We start from the raw sequence: 22327 nt of genomic DNA, 5'->3' as shown, positions 1-22327 counted from the left end.
GTTGGGGTTCGCCTCTATTCCCCTCTCCGTGAGTATGAAACCTAGGAACTTACCGGCCTCTACCCCGAAGACACACTTCTCAGGGTTTAGTTTGAGGCGATATTTGGATATAGTGACGAACAACTCCTCTAGGTCTGCCACGTGCTGTTCCTTATCTTGCGACGCCACTACCATGTCGTCCACGTAGGCGTATACATTCCTTCCTAACATGGGCGCTAGGACCTTGTCCATCAGCCTTTGGTAGGTGGCGCGCCCGCGTTTTTCAGCCCAAAAGGCATCACCTTGTAGCAGTAACTGCAAGTCTCTGTCATGAATGCAGTTTTGCTCTCATCTCTCGGGTGCATTTTGATCTGGTTGTATCCCGAGAATGCATCCAGGAAGCTTAGCACCTTGCAGCCGGATGCACTATCCACCAACGCGTCGATGCTGGGTAGTGGGTACGAGTCCTTCGGGCACGCCTTATTTAAGTCCGTGAAGTCCACGCACATCCTCCACTTCCCATTCGCTTTCTTCACCAGGACAACGTTGGCTAACCACTCATGGTATTGAATCTCCCTGATGTGGCCGACACTCAGCAGCTTCTGCGTTTCCTCCTTTACCACCAGCTGCCTCTCTTCGTTAAACTTTCTCCTTCTTTGGCGCACGGGGCGGACCGTGGCGTCCATGCTGAGGTGATGACATAGGAAATCCGGGTCGATGCCGGGCATATCCGAGGCAGACCATGCGAAGGCATCCAAGTGGCGTGAAATCACCTTTGCCACCCCCTCCTGCTCTTCTTGGCTCAGCAAACGCCTTAACTTAAACGTTTTGCCGCCAATCTCCCTCTCCACGACGTTAGCCGCCTGTTGATCCCTGCTATTATCCTGAATGGGCGCCGCCTCTTCCACGGGCGCCGTATCGTCAGATCCCTCCTCCATGAGTGTATCTACCTCGGGCATCGCCCTCGCGGGTGTGGCCTCGTCAGGCGTTGTCCCGGCGGGTGTCGCCTCAATCATCGATGTGTCCACACTGGGCGGACGCTCAAACACCATGAACATGCTTTTCTTCGTTTTGAGGCTGTTTTCTTAACACTTCCGCGCCTCCTTCTGATCCGACTTGATAACTATCACCTTGCCGCTGAGGTCCGGCAGCTTCATCTTCATATGGCGCGTGGAGGCTACTGCGTTCAGCCTATTCAACGCCGGTCTGCCCAACAAAATGTTGTAGGCGGAGTGGGCGTTTACGACCAAGTACCGGATGCTTTCGGTACGCGAGGTCTCTCCATCCGTGAACGTAGTCCTCAACTCCAGGTAGCCTCGGACTTCCACCTGGTTATCTGCAAACCCATATAGGCACCCTGTGTAGGGCCTCAAAAGGTCGGGAGACAACCGTAACTTGTTGAATGTCGACCAGAACATGACGTCTGCTGAACTTCCCTGGTCGACAAGAACCCTGTGCACCTTTCTTCCAGCCGTGACAACCGAAATGACCACGGGGTCATTGTCATGCGGCACCACGTCTCGAAGATCCCCTCTCGTGAACACGAGGTCCGATTCCCACGGCTCACCCGAGATCCTTTCTTCGATCGAGTTGACCCCCCTCGCGTATTTCTTTCGCTGGGAGGCGGTGGGTCCTCCGCCGAAAAAACCTCCAGCAATGGTGTGAACCTCGCCGAGAACGGGCATCTCGTGCGCTTGCTCCTCTGTTGGCGCCGGCAGGGCGGCGATCGCGGCGGGTTCTGCGACGTAATCCTTCAGAAACGCGCTTCTCACCAGCTCATCAAGCTGGTAACCCAACGAGAGGCAGTTGTTAATGTGATGACCAAAGGCCTCGTGGAACTCGCACCAAGAGTCTTTCCGTGGCCCTAACACCTTGTCAGTTTTCGTCGGTCACCTCAACCTCTCAGCTATATTAGGCACGACGATCAGGTCCTTCAACTCCACTACAAAGTTGTATCTCGCCGGCCTTGCCCTCTCCCTAGCCGGGCGATTGCCCCCTGCTGGACCCCGGGGTTGGGGTTTTCTGGCTTCATAGGGGCGTCTCCCCTCTGACTTCTTCCTTCCCATCGTTGTCTCGTTGACCCTGATGGGCTGAACCCGCGTGTGCGCCCTCGGGCGTGAGGGCATGACGCTGGTTCGCTTCTCGCACACCTCTCCTTCGGAGGCGATATGTTCCACTGCCCGACACCGGATTTCAGCAAAAGTCCTTGGGCGATGGCGAATAATAGATTCGCAAAAAGGGCCGGGACACACGCCTTTCCTGAAGGCATACACAATCATGGGCTCCTCCGACGTGCCCACTTTCACCACCTGGGACCCGAAGCGGTTGATATACTCCTTCAAACTCTCCCCTTGGTATTGCTTCACATCAAGCAGATCGTAGGAGACCGGCGGCGGGGCCCTGTTCGCCAGGTATTGCCCTCTGAACAACTGGGACAGCTGCTGAAAAGAGGTGATATGGCCGCTAGGAAGGCTGATAAACCAATCCATGGCCATTCCTGTCAAAGTGCTCATGAAGAGCTTGCATCTTGCGGCGTCAGAGCCGCCTACTAACACCATTTGTGTGTGGAACGCCGTGAGGTGCACCTCGCGGTCCTCCATCCCGGTGAAAATCGCCTTGGGCCCTGCAAAGGTGTTGGGGATCGCCGCATCTAGGATCTCCTGCGAGAAGGGAGTGGAAAACTCCCTTGGTGGGGTGAGATGCTCCATCTCTTCGTTCTCGCGTTGCCTCTGGTTGTTCCTCAGACCCCGGCGCAACTCCTCGTTAACGCGACGGAGCTCTTCGTTCCTCACATGCGAGGCGTCGAGATCCGCCTGCATGCGTTCTTGTTCTATCTTCGACTCCGCCATATCATCCTGCAGCCCCCTCTTTATCTCCAGGACCTGCTGCATGGACATTTCTTCTCCCGCAGCGCGTGCGGTACCTCGTCTAGTGGTGGCCATTCTTCACTGTTTTCTCAATCGTTACCGTGACCTGATAGATCCTTTCAAACTTGCGATGGGACCAATGTTTTATATCGGCCCCACGGTGGGCACCAAATGTTCCGTCCGATTGACCTAGGACGTCTTCGCGCGCGACCTTAACCGTCAGCTAGGGACTCCTTCCCACTGGTTACCTGTGGATTCCTGCAAAGAAGGACAAAAGGGCGCCCTAGTGGCCGTTTGCACTCCGACGCTCAAGTCAGCCAGCAAGAAACACCAAAAACTATGCACCTCCATATCGGAGCACCGTGTATGACACTCTGAAGGTGGTAAAAAGGAAACTGTGTCTAGTGTATATTTTCTCCCTCTGGCCAAAGTCCTTCCCTAGTCCCTTGTAGGTAACCTCAAGGCTCGAGCAAACAACTAGAGTGTTTCTGGAAAATTAGCCAAAAGTTCGAACCCCGTTTCCAACATTCAAGGCGCTATTTAAGCTACTCCCGCATTCAAAGCGCCTTAAAGCGCATTTAATTATAAAACGTAGCGCATTTAAGACGTTTGAACCGATTGGGAGCATTTATAGTACCTTAAACGTTCGAAACGGAAACTGTATTAAATAACTTTAATTACCTTGTACCTGACCAAATGGCGTTTCTATTCTGACCTGGCTGCTGTACACGTGGAGGGCCTCACAACGCCGTGACCCCATCTGGGGGCATTTCTTCGTGTGAGTCCTCTTTCCTGGGAGTGCATCTGCACTAGAGGTGACTTTTTGGGTGCCAACTCATGCCCCCAAACATCTAGTTACTCACTTTGAGAGCGTATCTGCCTTCCTCTCGTACCCTGCACCTGGCTACCCTCGGCGTGACCCTCCTGTTGAGTCGTATCTATCCCAAGGGCGTCTCTGGGGAGGCAGGGGCACTTCACGAGTAAGGCTGCCCTACACTGGCGCTATCACTATGGCCTTGAAGCCACCTTTCTCTTCTCTTTATTACTACCCCGGATTATCGGGATTTGAGGCCTTCCCACGCTCCCTCCATGGTCTTTCCTACCCATGGGTATCGGGGAACCACACTGTGATTGCCTTGCCTTTGTGACATTTGACCTTGGCGACGCCCTGGTTGGGCGACGCCTTAACTGGGCGATGCCTTAACTAGGCGACGCCTTGACCTTGGGGACGCTTCCTCTTGGCGATGCTGGCACTTGGCGTCTCTTCACCTAGGCGACGCCTTATGTTGACTTTGACCCCAGACGTTGACTTTGACCTTGACTTCGTCAACGCCCGGATACGGGACGGTACAGTTTGCGAAAACCCCTTTAAACAATTCACCCCCCTCTAGTTTAAAGCCATCTTTTCTAACACTCCTCCCTATAAAAGGAAGGCTTGGGTCTTTGAAATAAGAGAATTGATTTTGTGAGTAAAGAACCTCTCCCAAATTGGTGAGTGAATTGAGAGAGACTTGTGTCTTCTCTTCTAGTCTTATCTTGAGTGCATTCTTGGACTCTCAAGTGGCGGCAACTACACTCATCTTGAAGTCAATCATGCTTCAAGTGGTGTGCACATCTCCAAGAGCTCCAACCACATAAGTTTCCTTGTTCTTTTCATCTCCTTCTTCCATTTCCATTCCAAAATAAACTCTAAAACATGTCTTTGTTGTTTATTGTCATTTCAATTGGTAGAACTTGTTTGTCTTGTGTTTATATTCGGTAGTTTCTTTTAGTTTGCTGTTCTTGTGATTTTAATTGTGTTTCCTTGAGTTTTTATCTGTTCATTTGTGTTCTTTCTTGTTTTAATTGGTTCATATGTCATAATATGGGTTTCTATATGAGTTTGGCTTGGTTACTTGTGTTTTGGTGAGTTCTTGAGTGTTAAGAACATTGATCCAATTCTTAAAAAGTGCCTAATCATATTCCAACTCTTGTTGAATCCATAACATGTTCATATCATATCTCTATCATGTTATTGGAATCATATCAAAAGGTGCACGAGATTCTCTTCTGTTGTTAGCACCATGAGTAAAGATGCCCGTGGACAAAATATTTTCCTATTGTTAGCACCAAGCATGAAAGGTGCATGTGAGCAGGTGGTTTTCTATTATTATTTTATGCTTTTAGTAGAGATTATATTCTCGTGAGTGAAAGTTGTTAGAGGAATAACTATAAAAGGGGCTTGAGACCCCCGATAAAGGGATGCAGTTTCTGAGTACTAGAAACTGAAACTGATTATTATTTTGTATGCTCTCACTGACTTGATCGACGGAGTGTGATCAACAGGTAGAGCCCACTGTGTCTCAACGGAGCGTTGTTCCAGTGCACCAAGAAGAGGCAAATTAGAAGCAGAGCTTGGCCATCCAGTCAACCCAAAGGTCAACCGGTGATCCTGCCTGTTGACCAGAACGTTGGAACTTGCCTCGTCAAACTTGGATCGACGTGTGCACCGCTTCAACCTCCGTCCTTCTTCAAGATCCACCTCAAGAACCTGCAAAAGAACAGAGCGGCGCCGCTGCGGCCGATCGCACTCCAACGCCCAAGTCAGTGACCGAACCACCAAATACTAAGAGCGAAAACACTCAAGAACTCTCAAGGAACCGTGCAATGTTCTCTCTCCCAGTATGCTCAAGAACTCGCAAGCGTAAAGAGTATAATCTGAACGTGCGTACCTTAAAAGTTCGTTGAGGAACCCTTAAATACCTGGTCACTTTCTCTCTCCTGGCAGTTACAGACCTAGACACGTGGCTCGCATCCAGTCGTACACGTGCCATCATCTGGAGCCTCCTTGACTTGGGCGCTGCTTCTGACTCTCTTTTGGCTAAGTTACTTATGCATGGTACTGCCCAGTGCATAGCTAACTTGGGAGCGCGATCTCTACTAGAATTGGCGAGTTAGGGTGCTCTCGTACACCTTCCCTGTGGTCTCGTCGGCCGCCTTCATAATCTGCACCACCTTCATCTTCGGCGATGTGCTTGCTCTGGCGATCTCCAATCACTTGGTCGCCTGAGTTTACATCTGGCGACTTCATCTTCAACTGGGTGATCGCCGGTTCTTGTATGCTGGAGATCGGAGCATGCCAACTTAATAACTGGCGACTACGCGAGCCCCTCGACTTCCTTCCCTTCTGCAAATCTGGCGCCTTGTCAACACGCCTACACTGTAGCTTGGTGCCACATCATCATTTCCGACTACCAGGGCGGTACAACCGGCAAGAACACAGTCTAAGTATTTCGAAACAACGTACCTTTATCGGGGGTCTCAAGCCCCTTTTATAGCTATCCCTTTAGGAACCTTCTCTCACAAGAATATAATCTCAACTGAAAGCATAACAGAAACAATATTCTACCTAAGGACATCTTTACTCACAGCGCTAACAACAGAAGAGAATCTCGTGCACCTTTATTTTTGGGTGCTCACCATATAACTAATATCTCCATATACTCAATTTAACAACTCTATCCGTATATTTATTTAACTAACAACTTTGTGTATATTCTATTCTAACAAATTAATATATATATATATATATGTTCTCGTCGGTTGACCAGGGACGTCTTTATGCTTGGCTTGTCCTCGCAAGCTAGGGCACCTTCGTTCTGCACCGTCTGTGAGTACCTGAAAAGAAGTGGACAAAGGGGCGCCCTTGCGGCCGTTTGCACTCCGATGATCAAGTCAGCTAGCAAGAACAATCAAAGGGGACACACCTCCGTATCGGAACACCGTGAATGGATGCTCTGAAGGTGGTCTAATAACTGAGTAACTGAATGCTACCCTAATTGCCTGTGCGTACAGTGGGTTCGCGAGCAAGCAACTAGAGTGGGTGTAAAACTGAAACTTCGATCCTTGTCCCAAACGTCTAAAGCCCCTTTTAAACGTCTAAAGCATTTAAAGCGCATTCAAAGCGTATAAAAACGTTCAACGCGTTTAAAATGTTTAAAGCATTTAAAGCATTTAAAGTGCTTTAAAGCGTTCGAAACGTAAACTAAATTAATGCGTACCTTAGCGAACTTTCAGGAAAACATTGATGTTTCAGTGCTTACTGCCACGTATTCTTCTGACTTGATCACTACTCTTCGTGGAGGACCTTACAGCGTCGTAACCCAACTTAGGGATAATCCATCGTGCAAGTCCTCCTTCTCGGAGTGCATCTGGCGCGAGGGTTGACTTTCTGGGTGCCAACTCATGCGCCCCAACCTCTAGTCACTTGCCCTGGGAGTGTATCTACCCTTCTCTCGTACCATGCACGTGGTTCTCCCCTGGGCGAGGCCCTCTCATGGGTCGTATCTGTCCCAGGGGTCTCCTAGCGGTGGTGTGGGCACTTCACGAGTTAGGTTACCCCCTACTGGTACTAGAACTATGGCCTTGAAGCCACCTTTCTCTTCTCTTTATTACTGTTCTGAGGCACTGAGGCCTCCCGCGGTGTCACCCCCTCCATGGTCTTTCCTACCCATGGGTATCAGGGGGTGACACCGTCGATGCCTTAACCTGGCGATGCCTCATCTTGGCGACGCCCTAACCTGGCGACGCCTCATCTTGGCGACGCTTACACCTGGCGACGCCTTAAGCGGTCAACCTGTTGACTTTCTTCCCTTGGGCCCCCTTGAGGGGTCCCAACATATGTTGACTTTGACTTTGACTTTGACTTTGGTCAACGCCCGGGGACGGGACGGTACAATATATATATATATATATATATATATGTATATCGACATATATATTTAACTAACAACTTTATATTGACCAAACTTATTATCTTGCCTATTTTTAATTATTCTCCGTCGGGCTTACCATTGAAACTGGGTCGAGCTCATGACCCGCCCTTTGGGCCCAAAACTGAGCTGATCATACCCAAATACTTAGACCGAGGTCCCGAGCACACGAGCACTCCTGTCCAGTACACGAATATATAAGTTGTTAATTGAATATATAAGTTTTTAAAGCTGTAGCAAGCACCCGTGAATAAAGGTGCACGAGATTCTCTTATGTTGTTAGCACTGTGAGTAAAAGTGCTTGTAGGTAGAATATTTTTCTGTAATATATGCTATCAATTGATATTATGTTCTCATGAGTGAAATTTGTTAAAGGAATAATTGTAAAATGGGCTTGAGACCCCCGAAAAAGATATACTGTTTGTGAGTACTATAAACTAAATTTGGTTATTAATTTGTATTCTCTCACTGACTTAATTGTCGGAGTGTGATCAACAGGTAGAGCCCCCTCTGTCTCAACGGAGTGTTGTTCCAGTGCGCAAAGAAGAGACAGACTAGAAGCGAAGCTTTCCCATCCAATCAACCCAAGGTCAACCGGCAAGAACATTTAGCTTCGACCATGGGGCCTAATAAAACTTGATCCCATCCACATTTTTGATTGAGCTTTCTCACGTGATAAGAATGATGTGGTTTCTGGTGTTGTACTTGTTGCTACATTCTGCTATAACTCTATGGTTTCTTATGTTGTTGTTATATCTCTGATCTGCACCTAACTTCACCATTGTTTTCACACTGGTTTCATATTATTTTATGGTATTTTGCTTGAAAGCTTTTGCAGAAAACTGGTTATTGGATGTTTTTCAAACCTGGGTTATCCTGCTGCTATGTATGCCTTGTATGTGCTCAACTTTTGTTTTGCAGGATTTGTCAAAATTAAAAAATGACAACATAAGCAAACCAGGGAATTTGTCTTCATAAAATAGGGAGAGATTGTTGAACAAGGTGCTTTGATGTCTCCAAATCCAAATGGAATGGATGAAGATCCTTGCTGCTGGTTGTGTGTGTGTCTAGATGTATTTTAATTTTTTAATCCACTCTTTATAATGATCAAAGGTTGTTTGATTTCAATCCTTTTGGAAAAGATGTGTTTTCTAAAGAAAGTGAAAATTCAACCTGTTGAAATGTCGATTCAACCAGTTGTTTTACACTTAGTGTATTTAGAAAAGGATTTCAAAAAGCTTGACTTTGTTTGACTTTGTTGTCAAACCAATTCAATCGGTTGATTCATGTTTTCAATCGATTGATTTTTTGAAAAACTTAACAAAATTATGTGAAGTGTCTTTAATATGTTTGAAATTATTTAAACTGTTTTTGGCTCTTATATTAAATGCTTTGACCAACTGATTGGAGTTTAAATAAGTTGTTTTATGCTCCTTGTTGTTAATAAACTAAGAGAAATCATTCAAATCAGTTTTTTAAGACTTCAAAGAGCTTTGGATCATTCTCAAGTGTGGAATAGGATTGTCCTGTATTGACTGTGCTTTAATCTTTGATTGTATCTAGGTGTATTCCATTTCTTTCTTTCTTGATCACTGTAATTCTGTGTGAATTGGTGTTGTGCAGTTTCAGAGGTTGTTCTGAAAACTATGGTATTTGCCAAAGGTGGTGTGTGTTCTTGAAGGGTTCAAGATCACCACTTTGGTGTGTTGTTTCTAATCAAGGTTCAATTACTTAGTGAACTCTCAGTGGTTGCTGAGGACTAGATGTAACTCTTGGTAAAGAGTGAACCGGTATAAACATTTTGTATTAATCTCTCTATCTTTACACTCTTTAAATATGTTTTTGCTTTGATTTTCAATACTCTTGATAAACAACCAATTGTTTCGCAAAAACAACCAGTTGATTTTCTGCAATCAAATTAAAAATTGTTTTCTAATTGGCTGAACTGATTTCTAATTGATTGATTCTTCATTGTCTTTCAATCTACCTTCAATATTTGCGAAAATATTTCATAAACAATTCACCCCATCTTGTTTAAGACCTATAATTCTAACACTATTTAGTTGAGAGGTTTACAATAATTGATTGTTGTCAAATTACCTTAATGGGCAAACATTCCTAATTAACTAATTACCATAAATCATCCAAATTATATTTTAGCCATTAAGACATATATTATATATCCAAAGTAGTATTGTAGGTGGATGTGAGTATATCCTTAAGAGTTTTTGTAATCTTCAACCTATAGTTTTCAAAAAGAAAAAACACTAGAATAACCAACAAACATAGAAAAATAAATAGTATAAATTCTATAATCATAATAAAATTTTACAATTTCATATAAATTTTTTGAAGTGGATTTAAATTTCATATTCTAAATGTACTCAAATTTAGCTCATAGTGGCCTAAACAAGAGGATGGGGAATTGTTTTCATAAAATTTTCACAAAGATTGAAAGTAGAATAAAAAGTTATGAAAAATCAACCAATTGATTTTCTGTTCAACAATATAAAATTTTAGTTTTATAGTTCTTTATAGAAAATCAACCAGTTGTTTTCTCGAAAAACATGTTGTTTATACGAGCAGAGAAAGAACAATGTTAAAAATAGTGTATAAGAGAATGGATAGAGAGAATCACACAAAGAGGTTTATACTGGTTCACTCTTAACTAAGAACTACATCCAATCCTCAGCTAACCACTGAGAATTCACTATGTAATCATACCTAGATTACAAAACACACACCAAGAGTGATGATCTTGAACCCCTCAAGAACACACACCACTCCTTGACAACACCAGAATTTTCAAAAACCCTTTATGAAACTGCTTTACACCAAATTACACAAAAATACAGTGTTCAAAGTGAACAGAATAGAATACACATGTGCTTTACAAAGCTATAATACATAAGTATACAAAATCCGGTCCTATTCCACAAACAAGTGATGATTCAAAGCTCTTGTTCCTGTTGAAAACGTTTTTAATAAACTATCTCTCTTATAGTCGTGGAAATATTATAAAAACAATCTTTATATAAACTCAAGGAAGTTGTTAAAATGATTAGACCATAAGTCAAAAGTAGTTGAATCATTTAAAAAGAGTTTAAAACACTTAATAGAATTTTGTTATAAAAACAACAAATTGTTTTCCAAAACAACAGATTGAAATAAATTTTCTGTTAAGGAATTCATAAAAACAACCAGTTGTTTTATCGAAATAACCGATTATTTCAGTTTGACAACAAAGACAAAACAAAGCAAAGCTTTTCCAAATCATTTTGAAAACCACCAAGTGTCAAACAACCAGTTGTTTCGACAATTCCACAGGTTAAAATTTCAAAACTTTTTAGAAAGCACTTATTTTCAAGGAGATAAAGAGTAAAGTGAGTTTGGATCACTACAAGGTGTGAATTAACAAGTCAAAAGTTACTAGACAACACACACATAGCAGTAGGATCTTCAAGCTTTCAACATAGATTTGGAGACATCAAAGCATCTTGTTCAATACTCTTCACCTTTCGATTATTTTTCTTTTCATCTTCTGGGTAAGTCATCTTCAACCAATAACCAAAATTTGATCAGTTCACGAATTTTATTGGCAAAACATTAATTTAATATCTATTTATAGAAGATCTTCTAATAAAAATAAAAGAAACATATCAAAATTATTTAAAAAGTAAAATAAAATTATATTTATAAATTGTTTAAATTTAGATTAATTTTTAAATACAAATTATTAAAATTGAATGTTTATTTTATTATAACAAACAGTTTCTTGTTAGTGTAAGGTGTTAGAATTGAAAAAAAAGGAAGGAAGAATAACCCATAAATAATAAACAAAGTCACTTGCATTGAAATTGAAAAGTAGCCAATAAGAAAGACTCTGCATATTCAATCTCTCACTTCATAATCAACTCTTTACTATGGGATACTCTTTAATTACTTATCATATTTTTATTTAAGATAAAAGAGACATGAAGCACATCAAATTTCAATCTTGGGGCTTTCTAAACACATATTCTGTTATTGTTTGGTTCCATGGACATTGGCTCTAGTCTTCCATTTTTCATGTATTTGGTATTTATTTATTGATTTTATAACAAAAAAGAGCTAAAAGCTCCTAGCAGGGTAACAAAAATGGTTCTGGAAACTGATTTATTCAGACTACTCATTTTTTAATAAGCAAGACACTAAAATCGCAGCTAGACATAAACATACGGTACTCACGTGTAGACAAGCAATAGTGCAGTACCAGCTTAAAGAGAGTTCTTAACGTGAAGAAGCAGATCAATCACACGTTAGCTGCAAGAGTAGGAAAACAACAGGTGTTAGATCTAGCTGGATTATACTTTTGGCTAAATTTAACACAACTAATTGGGTTAATTAATCAACCAAAAATTTATTACGTTACGCACGACAACACTGTTAAATATCAGAAAGGTTTAAGGTGGATTACGTGTATCTCCACTCATTGTCATATCACGAGACCAACTTCACAAAATTTTCGTTCATTGCTATTCCAGCCTTAGCATAAAAAATACTTCATTTGGAACAACAACAGAGACCATGTATTTGTTCTCAAATGTGACATGACTAGTATCTTATCCGTGCAAGGCATGGAAATATTTTATATTTAAATGATAATATTATAATAATAAATAATAAGTAAATTATATATATTAAACTAATTTTTTTTAACATATATTAAAATTAAATAAATTAAGAATGATGATAAAGTCAATTATAATTATAAATCAAAATTACATCAATAGTAAATAATCTAAAAATAAATCAAATTGACAAAACTAAAATTATTGTGACCTAAATTATTTATTAATTCTTGCTAGTTTCTCTCATTTGAATTTTAAATTTTGGTAAACACTTGTAATGTTAGAAAAATAATTAAATAAGATTTCTTAAATACACAAATAATAAAATATATTAACTAAATATATCTTTTATTTGAATATTCTTGATAATAAAATAAGTTCTCTGAATGAAGTTTTCTTTTGATGAGACTATGTTAATTCTTTAGGAACTAATTGAAGGAAATAAGAGAAGACAAAAGATTGTAGCAACTGATTGAACGTAATTGCACAAAATTGCAAAACTGATCTTATTAATTTTGATTCACTCAATCATATATATAATAAAATCTTATATAATGCCTGTAAATTGACCATTAATGCAATATAATGGTAAAATAGTGTAAGGGTAATAAAATATGAATTAATAATAATAAAATCTGAATTAATAACCAACATCCTCCCTTAATTCTGATTTGGAACAACCTTCCCAATTTGAGTCATGATATTGTTTTTCTCAATCGCCATCAATTCTTCATTCATAGCCTTTTGCCATTTGGGGTGTTGAATGGCATCGACAAGTCTCACAGGTTCTGATTCTGCAAGAAGAGCAAAGTGAACCAAATCTCCATTGTCATCAACTTCATCATCAAGATTTACTTCGCAATCTTGAAGATGTACAGGTTGTCGTTGTTGCCTTCTTGGTTGCTCCATCATAGTTGCAATTGGAGTTGCAACTTCAGGTTGAATTACAACTTCAGGTTGGACTGCAGGTGCTTCAAGAGTGACTCTATCTTCCACATAATATATCATTTTTTCGAATCCATTTCAGCTGTTGCATTCCATTGCCATTCCTCATCTTCGACAAATGTAACATCACGACTAATAATCACTTTCTTTGTCATTGGATTGTACAATTTGTATCCCCATGCTTATATCCAATGAAAATGGTCTTCACTGCCTTATCATCCAACTTTGATCTTGTTGCATTGGGAACATGAGCATAAGTAATTGACCCAAATACCTTCAAGTGTTGCACATTGGGTTTGAATCCACTCCATGCCTCAATCGGAGTTGTGTTAGGAACACTCCGAGTTGGTGATCTGTTTATCAAATATACTGCACATGTTACGGCCTCAGCCCAAAAATAATTTGGCATACCTTTCGCTTTAAGCATGCTCCTCGCCATGTCCATGATTGTTCTATTCTTTCTCTCAGCAACTCCGTTGTGTTGAGGTGTGTAGCGGCAAGTTATCTTATGTTGCAACCCAAATTCATCACAGTGCCTCTTGAATTCATTAGACTTGTACTCACCTCCTCCATCACTACGCACCATCTTAATTTGTATGCCACTCTCTCTTTCAACAAATGCTTTAAATATTTTAAAGTAGTGGAATACCTCATCCTTGCTTTTCAATACATAAATCCAGGTTTTCCTTCAAAAATCATCAATAAAGGTTAAAAAATATTTATTACTTCCAACTGATGATATGTTCATCGGGCCATAAACATCTGTATGAACAAGCTCCAAAGGAAATTTTGCACGCCAAGGCTCCTTAATAAATGGTGTCCTGTTATTCTTTCCAAAAATGCAAGCCTCACACAATTGATCAGGGTGATGAATATGGGGTAAACCATTCACTAAATTTCTTTTGGAAAGATTTTCCAAACTCTGAAAATTTAAGTGCCCAAAGCGTAAATGCCATAACCACGATTCATTATTCACTATTGCATTCAAGCGCTTGAAATCACCCATTTGAATATCTACTGGAAACATGCAGTTTTTTGATAAAAAAGTTTTAAGAATCAAATTACCTTTTTTTATCAAAAATTGATAATTTATTTTCAACTATGTGCATCTCATAACCCTTCTCAGCTAATTGTTGCATACTCAACAAATTACTTTTCATATCAGGTACATAGAAAACATCATAGATGTACCTGTGATCAACATTCTTCAATGTGATAAGAATTCGCCCTTTTCCAGTCACCGAAACGAACCTGCCATCACTGAATTTCACTTTTGTGCGAAATGAGTCATCCAAATCTACAAACAACTCCTTCTGACCACACATATGATTTGTGCAACCTGTATCCAAATACCAAGTCTGATTGTTTGGGGTTTCATTTGATGTGGTTGTCATTAGTACTGTATGATCCTCTTCATCTTGTACGTGATTACTGTCTTCTTGAGCACAATTGACAGCATGATTATCACCTTTTGATCTGCATTCATTTGCATAATGGCCACGTTTATGGAAATTATAACACTCAACATTTGATTTATTATAAATTCCTCCTCGTCCTCCGCGACCACGTTCCCCGTGCCAAGCACCTTCATGATTCTGGCCACCACGACCTTTGCTGAAATAGCTACCATGTTTATGATAGGAGCTACCAATTGAGGTTTGTGCTTGTAAAGCCTATTCAATTGGTTTTTAAATCTTATTGTCATTCATTTCTGCTCATGCGCTCGTAGAGAACTAGACAATAACCTTACTGTCATTTTTGAAATGTCATTGGCCTCTTCAATTGTGGCAACAACATGTTCAAATCTGGGAGTTAAAGACCTCAAAATCTTTTCCACCTTTGTTTGCTCTGAATGTGTTTCACCATTGGTCTTCATTTGATTTGTCAAGGCAATAACTTTATTTATATAGATATCAATAGTCTTTGTGGTTTCCATCTGCAACAGTTGATATTGGCGTCTTAGGGTTTGAAGACGCACCCTCTTGATCTTATCATCACCTTTATAATTGGTTGACAAAATTGTCCAAGCCTCACTGGTAGTTGTTGCTCCTTCTATATGCTCAAACGTCTCGTCATTCATCCCTTGATGAATGAGATACAAAGCCTTATTGTTGTTCTTCTTCTGGTCGCGATGCGCTACTCGTTGCGCCTCAGTTGCATTAGCAGCTAATGCAGACACTCCACTTTCAACGACATCCCATAACTCATGATAATCAAACAAAATTCTCATTTGCCCACACCACCGATTGTAATTTTTTCCATCAAGGATAGAGACTGATAATTGGGTAGAGTTCATGATAATAGACTAGCTCTTGATACCAGTTTTAGGAACTAATTGAAGGAAATAAGAGAAGACAAAAGATTGTAGCAACTGATTGAACGTAATTGCACAAAATTGCAAAACTAATCTTATTAATTTTGATTCACTCAATCATATATATAATAATTACAATTACTGGAAGTTATAAACTAGGAATACTAACAGGCCTGTAAATTGACCATTAATGCAATATAACGGTAAAATAGTTTAAGGGTAATAAAATATGAATTATTAATAATAAAATCTGAATTAATAACCAACAAATTCATTTATAATTATAAAAATTAATAATAGTGTATCTGTCCGGCACAATATGCATATGAGGTAGTAAGGAAGAATGAAAATTTTAAAATCATGTATTGGTGTAACTATCTTATTATGCATGTTAACCATATAAAAAGTGGTAAATACATTATCCTAAAGACAGCAAGTCAGAACTTAAAATGTATAATCATATGCATGATTTTGAAAAACATTGTATGCTTACTTCGTATTATTAAATAAACAATTTTCACATAATACTTCTTACATAAGGCACGATATGATGAATTATAGCAATTATTGTTAGAGAAATTATGTAGCAGATTAATTACTTTTTCAACGATATTTAACACTGAATTCATTCAACAATTTTGCAACAATCTATTGTAAATCATAAAATTATATCCAGAACAATACTTACCAAATAAGATTTAAGGTTAAAATTTAAGATTTGTAACAAGAAATACTCCTTAAAACAACTGAACATACTAAAAAAATAATATAAAATGGACTACATAGTTATTTTTCTTTAGGTTCTATAATATGAGTGTTGATCAATATTGTATTTAATATCAATCCATTTGAAATAGTACAACACGTTAATTGCATTATTGGAAAAACTAAAAAAAAAATCTGAATAAAACAATGAACAATTTATAAAAAACATAGTAATATTTTAAATTATAAAAAAGATTGAGTACCTCTTATAGCTTCTGAATACAATACAATAATTACTTATTACAATTCAAGAAATCTTTTAATGCATAATATAGTGTTTGATATTTTCACTAATATAAACTGTATATCAAAACGATTTTCATATGCAATGTATTGTTATATGAAATAGACATAAAAAAGAAATACCTGCTGTCACCCACAAAGTCGGTGGACACAACATTATCTTCAGTGTAACAAAGGATTCCCTTCAACTTGCGCTCTGATTCCTCCCTGAGAAACATAACATTTATATAAGATAGTGGAGAATGACCAATCCCAAAATGTACGCACCTCTGAATGGAATTTTGAATAACAAACGTCTTGAAAAATTGCATAACATTCAACAACATCACAGTATCAGTAAGAGGAAAATTAAAGATATAGAAATGAAAGTTTTAATTTCAGTTTCTTTTCATTGCATGTATAATCATATTGATATTAATTCTTCGGTCTTATTTCAGATATGGATTTATGGAAATAGTTTTGAGTCATACTTAGTTGTTGTAGTTAACCTTAACAAGCCAGCAATTGAAAAATGGGTAGAAGGAAATAAGAGAACTACAGACTTTGGTTCTCTACGTGGATATTCTAGAAAAAAAAACTTACGTAATCGAAGAGTAACAACCATGTTTTGTTTGTCAGGATCTAGGATTCCAGAATGGTTAGAGTAACAAAGTTCCCTGTTTATTTTGTTTAGACCATCAATGGCAACACAATGGAGATAAAATTATTAGTGTTACTAAAAAAAGTAAAGATAAATGAAAAGCAAGGGTGGAAGAGTGAAACCTAGTCGCGCAACTTCTTCTTCACCAAGAACGACGAAGCATGTCCATCTTGTATGACCGTCTTCCTTTCATCTTAGAATCCTAAGCCCACGTTAACATCAACAAAATATAATTGTTTTCGTCCACTAAGTCTCCATAATTTTTTTAAATCCGTTTTCTTCTACCTTGTGTCCATGTTTTGGATGCTAGCTTTTATTATTATTATTTTATTTTTTTATAATTTAAAAAATAGTAGTGTAGGTTAAGACTAAGTTTAATATTTATTTTTATAATTATTAGTGTAGGTGTAGTGTTTCTTTGCCCGACACTACTCTTAAAATTTATTTTTTCTGCTCCGTTTGTGTGGGTTGAGTCCACGATAGTAACTTCTATTATGAAGCTCTCATTTTTTTTTGACAGCTAATACCACTTTTCTTGTAGTGTTACTTTGGTTTAATTTAGCTTACGCAATTTTTGAGTAAATTTGGGCTTTCTTCATGGTTAAGGATTATATTTGCTCAACCTTTTTAGTTTTGCTTAGCCTTTTTTCTCTGGACTTTCTTGGATATTTTGGCCTTCATTTCCTCAGTGGATGGGGATACACTCAACATTTTGGAGAATTTCAATCTACTGAGCTATTTTTCATGCACTGTGCGAATTGGCTTTGATGTTATATCCTTGTTTGATTTCTTTAATGCACTTTATTTTGAATAATTCTCTGCAATTTCCTTCTTCTCTTCATGTGCAGTTGTAGTTGGAGTGATCTGGTATGTCTTTTGATGATAATTATACAATTTTCTCCTATTTTCCATGTATTTTTGCATATGATTTCTTGTACCGCCCAGGTAGTCGGAATTGATGACGTGGCCGCAAGCAATAGTATAGGCGTGTTGAACGGGACACCTGGCTGGTAGAAAGGAAGGACGTCGGGAGGCTCGTGTGATCGCCAGTCGTTAAGTTGGCGTGCCCCGATCTCTAGCATACCTAAACCGGCGGTCACCAAGTTTGTGTTGTAGTCGCCGGGTGCGAACCCAGGCGACAAGGCGATCGGAGATCGCCGAGAGGATGACATCGCCGAAGGATCAGGAAAGCTTGTTCCAGGCTTTCAAAGCAAAGGATGAAGTCGTCAGATGGTCATTCCCTAGCTGGCCAGGGGTTGAGGTCGGGGAACAGCTTACCCGAGCATGCACAGTGAAGTAAGTAAAGTAGAATATAATGGCGGCCGGCGAGACCACAGGGAAGGTGTGTATGAAGACACCCGTACTCGCCACGCAGAAGAGATCGCGCTCCAAGGCAGTTATGCGCTGAGTTGCTTCCTGCATAAGTAACTTAGTCGAAAAGCCTGAAGAGTAAGAGGTGACGCTCAAGTCAAGGATGCTCCAGATGGTGACACGTGTACAGCTGGATGCGAGCCACGTGTCCAGATGTGTAACTGTCAGGAGAGAGAAAGTGCATAGGTATATAAGGGATCCTAACGAACTTCTGAGGTACGCGCGTTTTAGAATACTTCTTTTACGCTTGCGAGAACTTGAGTACGCTGAGAGAGAACATTGCACGGTTTCTGAAGTTCTTAGTTTTCTCTTAGTATTTTGGTGGTTCAGTCGCTGACTTGGGTGTCGGAGCGCGATTAGCCGCAGCGGCGCCGTTCTGTCTTTTGCAGGTTCTTGAGGTGAATCAAGGCGAAGGACGGAAGCTAGCACGGCGCAAAGTCGATCCAGATTTGACGAGGCAAGGCTCTTGCGTTCTGGTCAACAGGCAGGATCATCAGGCGCCCACCGTGGGGCCGTGTAAAACCTGTCCCCATCCACAGCGTGAGTTCTTGGAGTTTCAGTAGTTTCTGTGTGGTTGTGTGCTGGTGCAACCATTTTCCGCCGTTCATTCAAGCTGTTGTTCGGTAAATTCGTGTTTTCCACCGTTCGTTTTAGTCTTGTTCGGTGAATTCGAGGTTTCTACCGTTTGTTTGAGTTTTAATCGACGGAGTGAGGTTTTCCACCATTTGTTCAAGCTCTCGATCGTTTTTCTTGGAGTTTCTTGCCGTTCGCGCGGTGTTCAATCGGCCGTTCGTTTCTGTGAAGGTTTCGACATCCGAATCTATCGGCGTGCTGTTGTAGTTGTGTTTGCGAAGGCCTCTTCGTACAGACCTTCAGTTTACAAGACATTAGGGAGTTTGAGGACTTCTAACCGGTTGTTCGTTGGATCGATCGTTGCTGAAGGAGATTTTGTTCGTCGAACTTTGGTTTGCTGAGTTTTCATGAGAAAGATGAGAAGCAACCGTTGAAGTCCAGTTGTGCCAGTTGTTGCTGAAGGCGCCATGACCATGGCGCAGATGATGGAGATCATGCGTGCACTGCAGGCGAATGTGGAGGCCTCGCGCGTAGAGCAGGCAAAGATGCATGAGGACCTAGTCGCCTCTCAGGCCAGGAATGAAGAGCTCAGCAAAGTGACTGAGGAGTTGCGCCAAGCTCTTCAGGAGCAGAGAGGCCGCCCAGTCGCTGAAGAGGTCGTACCGTCGTCGCCACCTCGCGTTTTCCCTATGCCATTTGCTTAGGCGATCACAGACACGCCTATCCCTGCGAGCGTGGTACCCGTGAAGGCTACTTTCACCGGCGTGGAGGATCCTGAGGCACATCTCACCACGTTCCACACGCAAATGATGCTGTCAGGAGGCTCGGATGCTGTATATTGCAAAATGTTTGTGAGCACGCTCCAGGGAACAGCGCTGGAATGGTTTGTGAGCTTGCCTACCGGTCACATAACCAATTTCCAGCAGTTTTCGAAGCTTTTCGTCGAGCAGTACATTGTGAACAAGGCGCCACCTAGGGTGTCTTACGACCTGTTCGACATAAGGCAATACCAGGGAGAGTCCCTCTAGGACTATCTGAATCGTTTTGGAGCACAGATGGTCCGCTCGCCTGCGAAAGACGAGGAGATGCTGGTATACGCCTTTAAAAAGGGCGTGCTGCCGGGACCTTTCTGTGAGGCGCTGATCAGGGCTCACCCCGCCACGTTTGCTGAGGTTAGGCGACTTGCGGTGGCCTACATCGCCGATGAGAGTGAGGTTGCCGAGAAGAGAGGGAGCGTGGCCCCCGCTAGGCCACGTGCCCAGACTAGGATCCAGCCACAAAGGGTGCTGGAGACAGCGGCGACCAAGAGGGATCAAAGGACTTGCCATCCTTATGATCCAAGGAAAAACAAGGGCAGGGGCCCAGGGCGCCCCAGGGAGTACAATCGCCCGCCAAAGCATAAGTTTGTCATGGGGTTGGCGGACCTGATCGCCATCCCCAATATAGTAGCCAGGCTCAAGGCACCTGAGAAGGTGGGCGACAAGGTGTTAGGACCAAAACCAGACGCCTGGTGCGAATTCCACCAGAGTTTTGGTCACACCGTCGATTCATGTTTGGCACTGGGATACCAGCTCGACGACCTGGTCAAGAGCGGTTTCCTGAATGATTACCTGCTGGACAGGAGGACGGGGGGCGCGTCAAGTTCCTAGCCGGCGGGTGGTGAGGCTCAGCAGCATGAGATGCCCACTCATGGAGAGATCCACACCATCGCAGGAGGTTTCTCGGGTGGTGGATGCACCGCATCGCAGAGGAAGAAGTATGCAAGGTCTTTGATGACGGTGGACATGTTCGAGAACCACTCGCTAGATGTGGACATTACATTCACAAGAGAAGATCTCAGGGACGTTGTGCCTCACGACAACGATCCCATAGTTATCTCGCTTGTCACAGCGGGGAGGAAGGTCCACAAGGTACTGGTGGACCAAGGAAGCTTGGCAGATGTGATGTTTTGGCCGACCTTCACACAGCTGCAACTACCCCTTGACCAGCTGAGGCCCTATGGAGGGTGCTTGTATGGGTTCGCTGGCGATCAGGTGGAGGTTAGGGGGTACATCGAGTTAAGAACTACATTCACGGATGAGGCGGGATCGAGGACGGAGAAAATCAAGTACCTCGTCGTGAATGCTCCCTCAGCATATAACATTCTGTTGGGAAGACCAACACTCAACAAAATAGGAGCTGTGCCCTCGACCAGGCACATGAAGGTGAAGTTGCCGTCTATGGAGGGGGTGGTGATCACCATCAAATCTGACCAGAAGGAAGCGAAGAAGTGCTATGAGAATAGCCTGAAGAATAAGAGGTCAGTAAGTTACATCACGACCACCCCGCCTCCCGGTGTGAAGCCCAGGTCGATGTTGGTGGAGGCGACCGCCGGTAGCGATGTCGTCATGGTAGATGCTGAAGCAAGGGAGGAGAACGCCGATCGGGAAGAAGAGGCGAGGAACTGCCCAGAGGAAGCGAGGGAGCTGGGAATCGCCAAGGCGGTGATCACCAGGGAAACCCGACCCAAACCCGTCGAGGAGTGGCTCGAAAGGGAGATCGGGGGAAAAGTCTTCAAGCTGGGAAGATCTTTGGAGGCTGAACTCCAAGACCAGATCGCCAAGGTGATAGAGCGGCATCTGGATGCTTTTGCATGGTCTGCTTCAGACATGCTGGGAATCGACCCCGACTTCTTGTGCCATCACCTAGCAATGGACAACCAGGTCAGGCCAGTGCGGCAGAGAAGAAGAAAGTTTAACGAGGAGAGGAGGCAGGCGATCAGGGATGAAACACAGAAGCTCTTCGCCGCAGGCCATATCAGGGAAGTTCAGTACCCTGAGTGGTTGGCCAATGTCGTGCTGGTGAAGCAAAGCACTGGGAAGTGGCGCATGTGCGTCGACTTCACTGATCTGAACAAGGCTTGCCCAAAGGACTCGTATCCTTTGCCAAGCATAGATGCCCTGGTCGACAGTGCTGCAGGGTGTAAGTTGCTGAGTTTCCTGGACGCCTTCTCGGGGTACAACCAGATAAAAGTGCATCCTATGGACGAAGAGAAGACCGCCTTCATGACCGAGAGATCGTGCTACTGCTACAAAGTGATGCCCTTTGGACGGAAGAACGCGGGGGCCACGTACCAAAGATTGATGGATAGGGTACTTGCACCAATGCTGGGAAGGAATGTGCAAGCGTATGTGGATGATATGGTCGTGACCTAGCCGGAAACAAGCAAGCACGTTGCGGACCTGGAGGAGTTGTTCACCACAATCGCCAAGTTCAGGTTAAAGCTGAAC

The 22327-nt window shown here is 42.1% G+C and overlaps 1 protein-coding gene and 1 long non-coding RNA gene across 2 annotated transcripts; both read right to left on the bottom strand.

Annotated features, from left to right (window-relative positions):
• Positions 1 to 1868: 1868 nt before the first annotated feature.
• Positions 1869 to 2921, bottom strand: LOC137817811 (uncharacterized). The gene has a single exon (XM_068621035.1). The coding sequence runs from the start codon at positions 2919 to 2921 to the stop codon at positions 1869 to 1871; it is 1053 nt and encodes a 350-aa protein (XP_068477136.1).
• Positions 2922 to 10244: 7323 nt separating this feature from the next.
• LOC137818779 (uncharacterized) lies at positions 10245 to 17353 on the bottom strand. Its single transcript, XR_011082139.1, has 5 exons — positions 17237 to 17353; positions 17057 to 17130; positions 16598 to 16681; positions 11825 to 11899; positions 10245 to 11151 (listed from the first exon to the last, which is right to left on the bottom strand). It is a non-coding gene; the product is annotated as an uncharacterized lncRNA (long non-coding RNA).
• Positions 17354 to 22327: the final 4974 nt, after the last annotated feature.

This window comes from Phaseolus vulgaris, chromosome 10 (assembly GCF_000499845.2).
Source record: "Phaseolus vulgaris cultivar G19833 chromosome 10, P. vulgaris v2.0, whole genome shotgun sequence".
NCBI lineage: Eukaryota > Viridiplantae > Streptophyta > Magnoliopsida > Fabales > Fabaceae > Phaseolus > Phaseolus vulgaris.
This window is presented reverse-complemented; position numbering and strand designations above follow the sequence as displayed.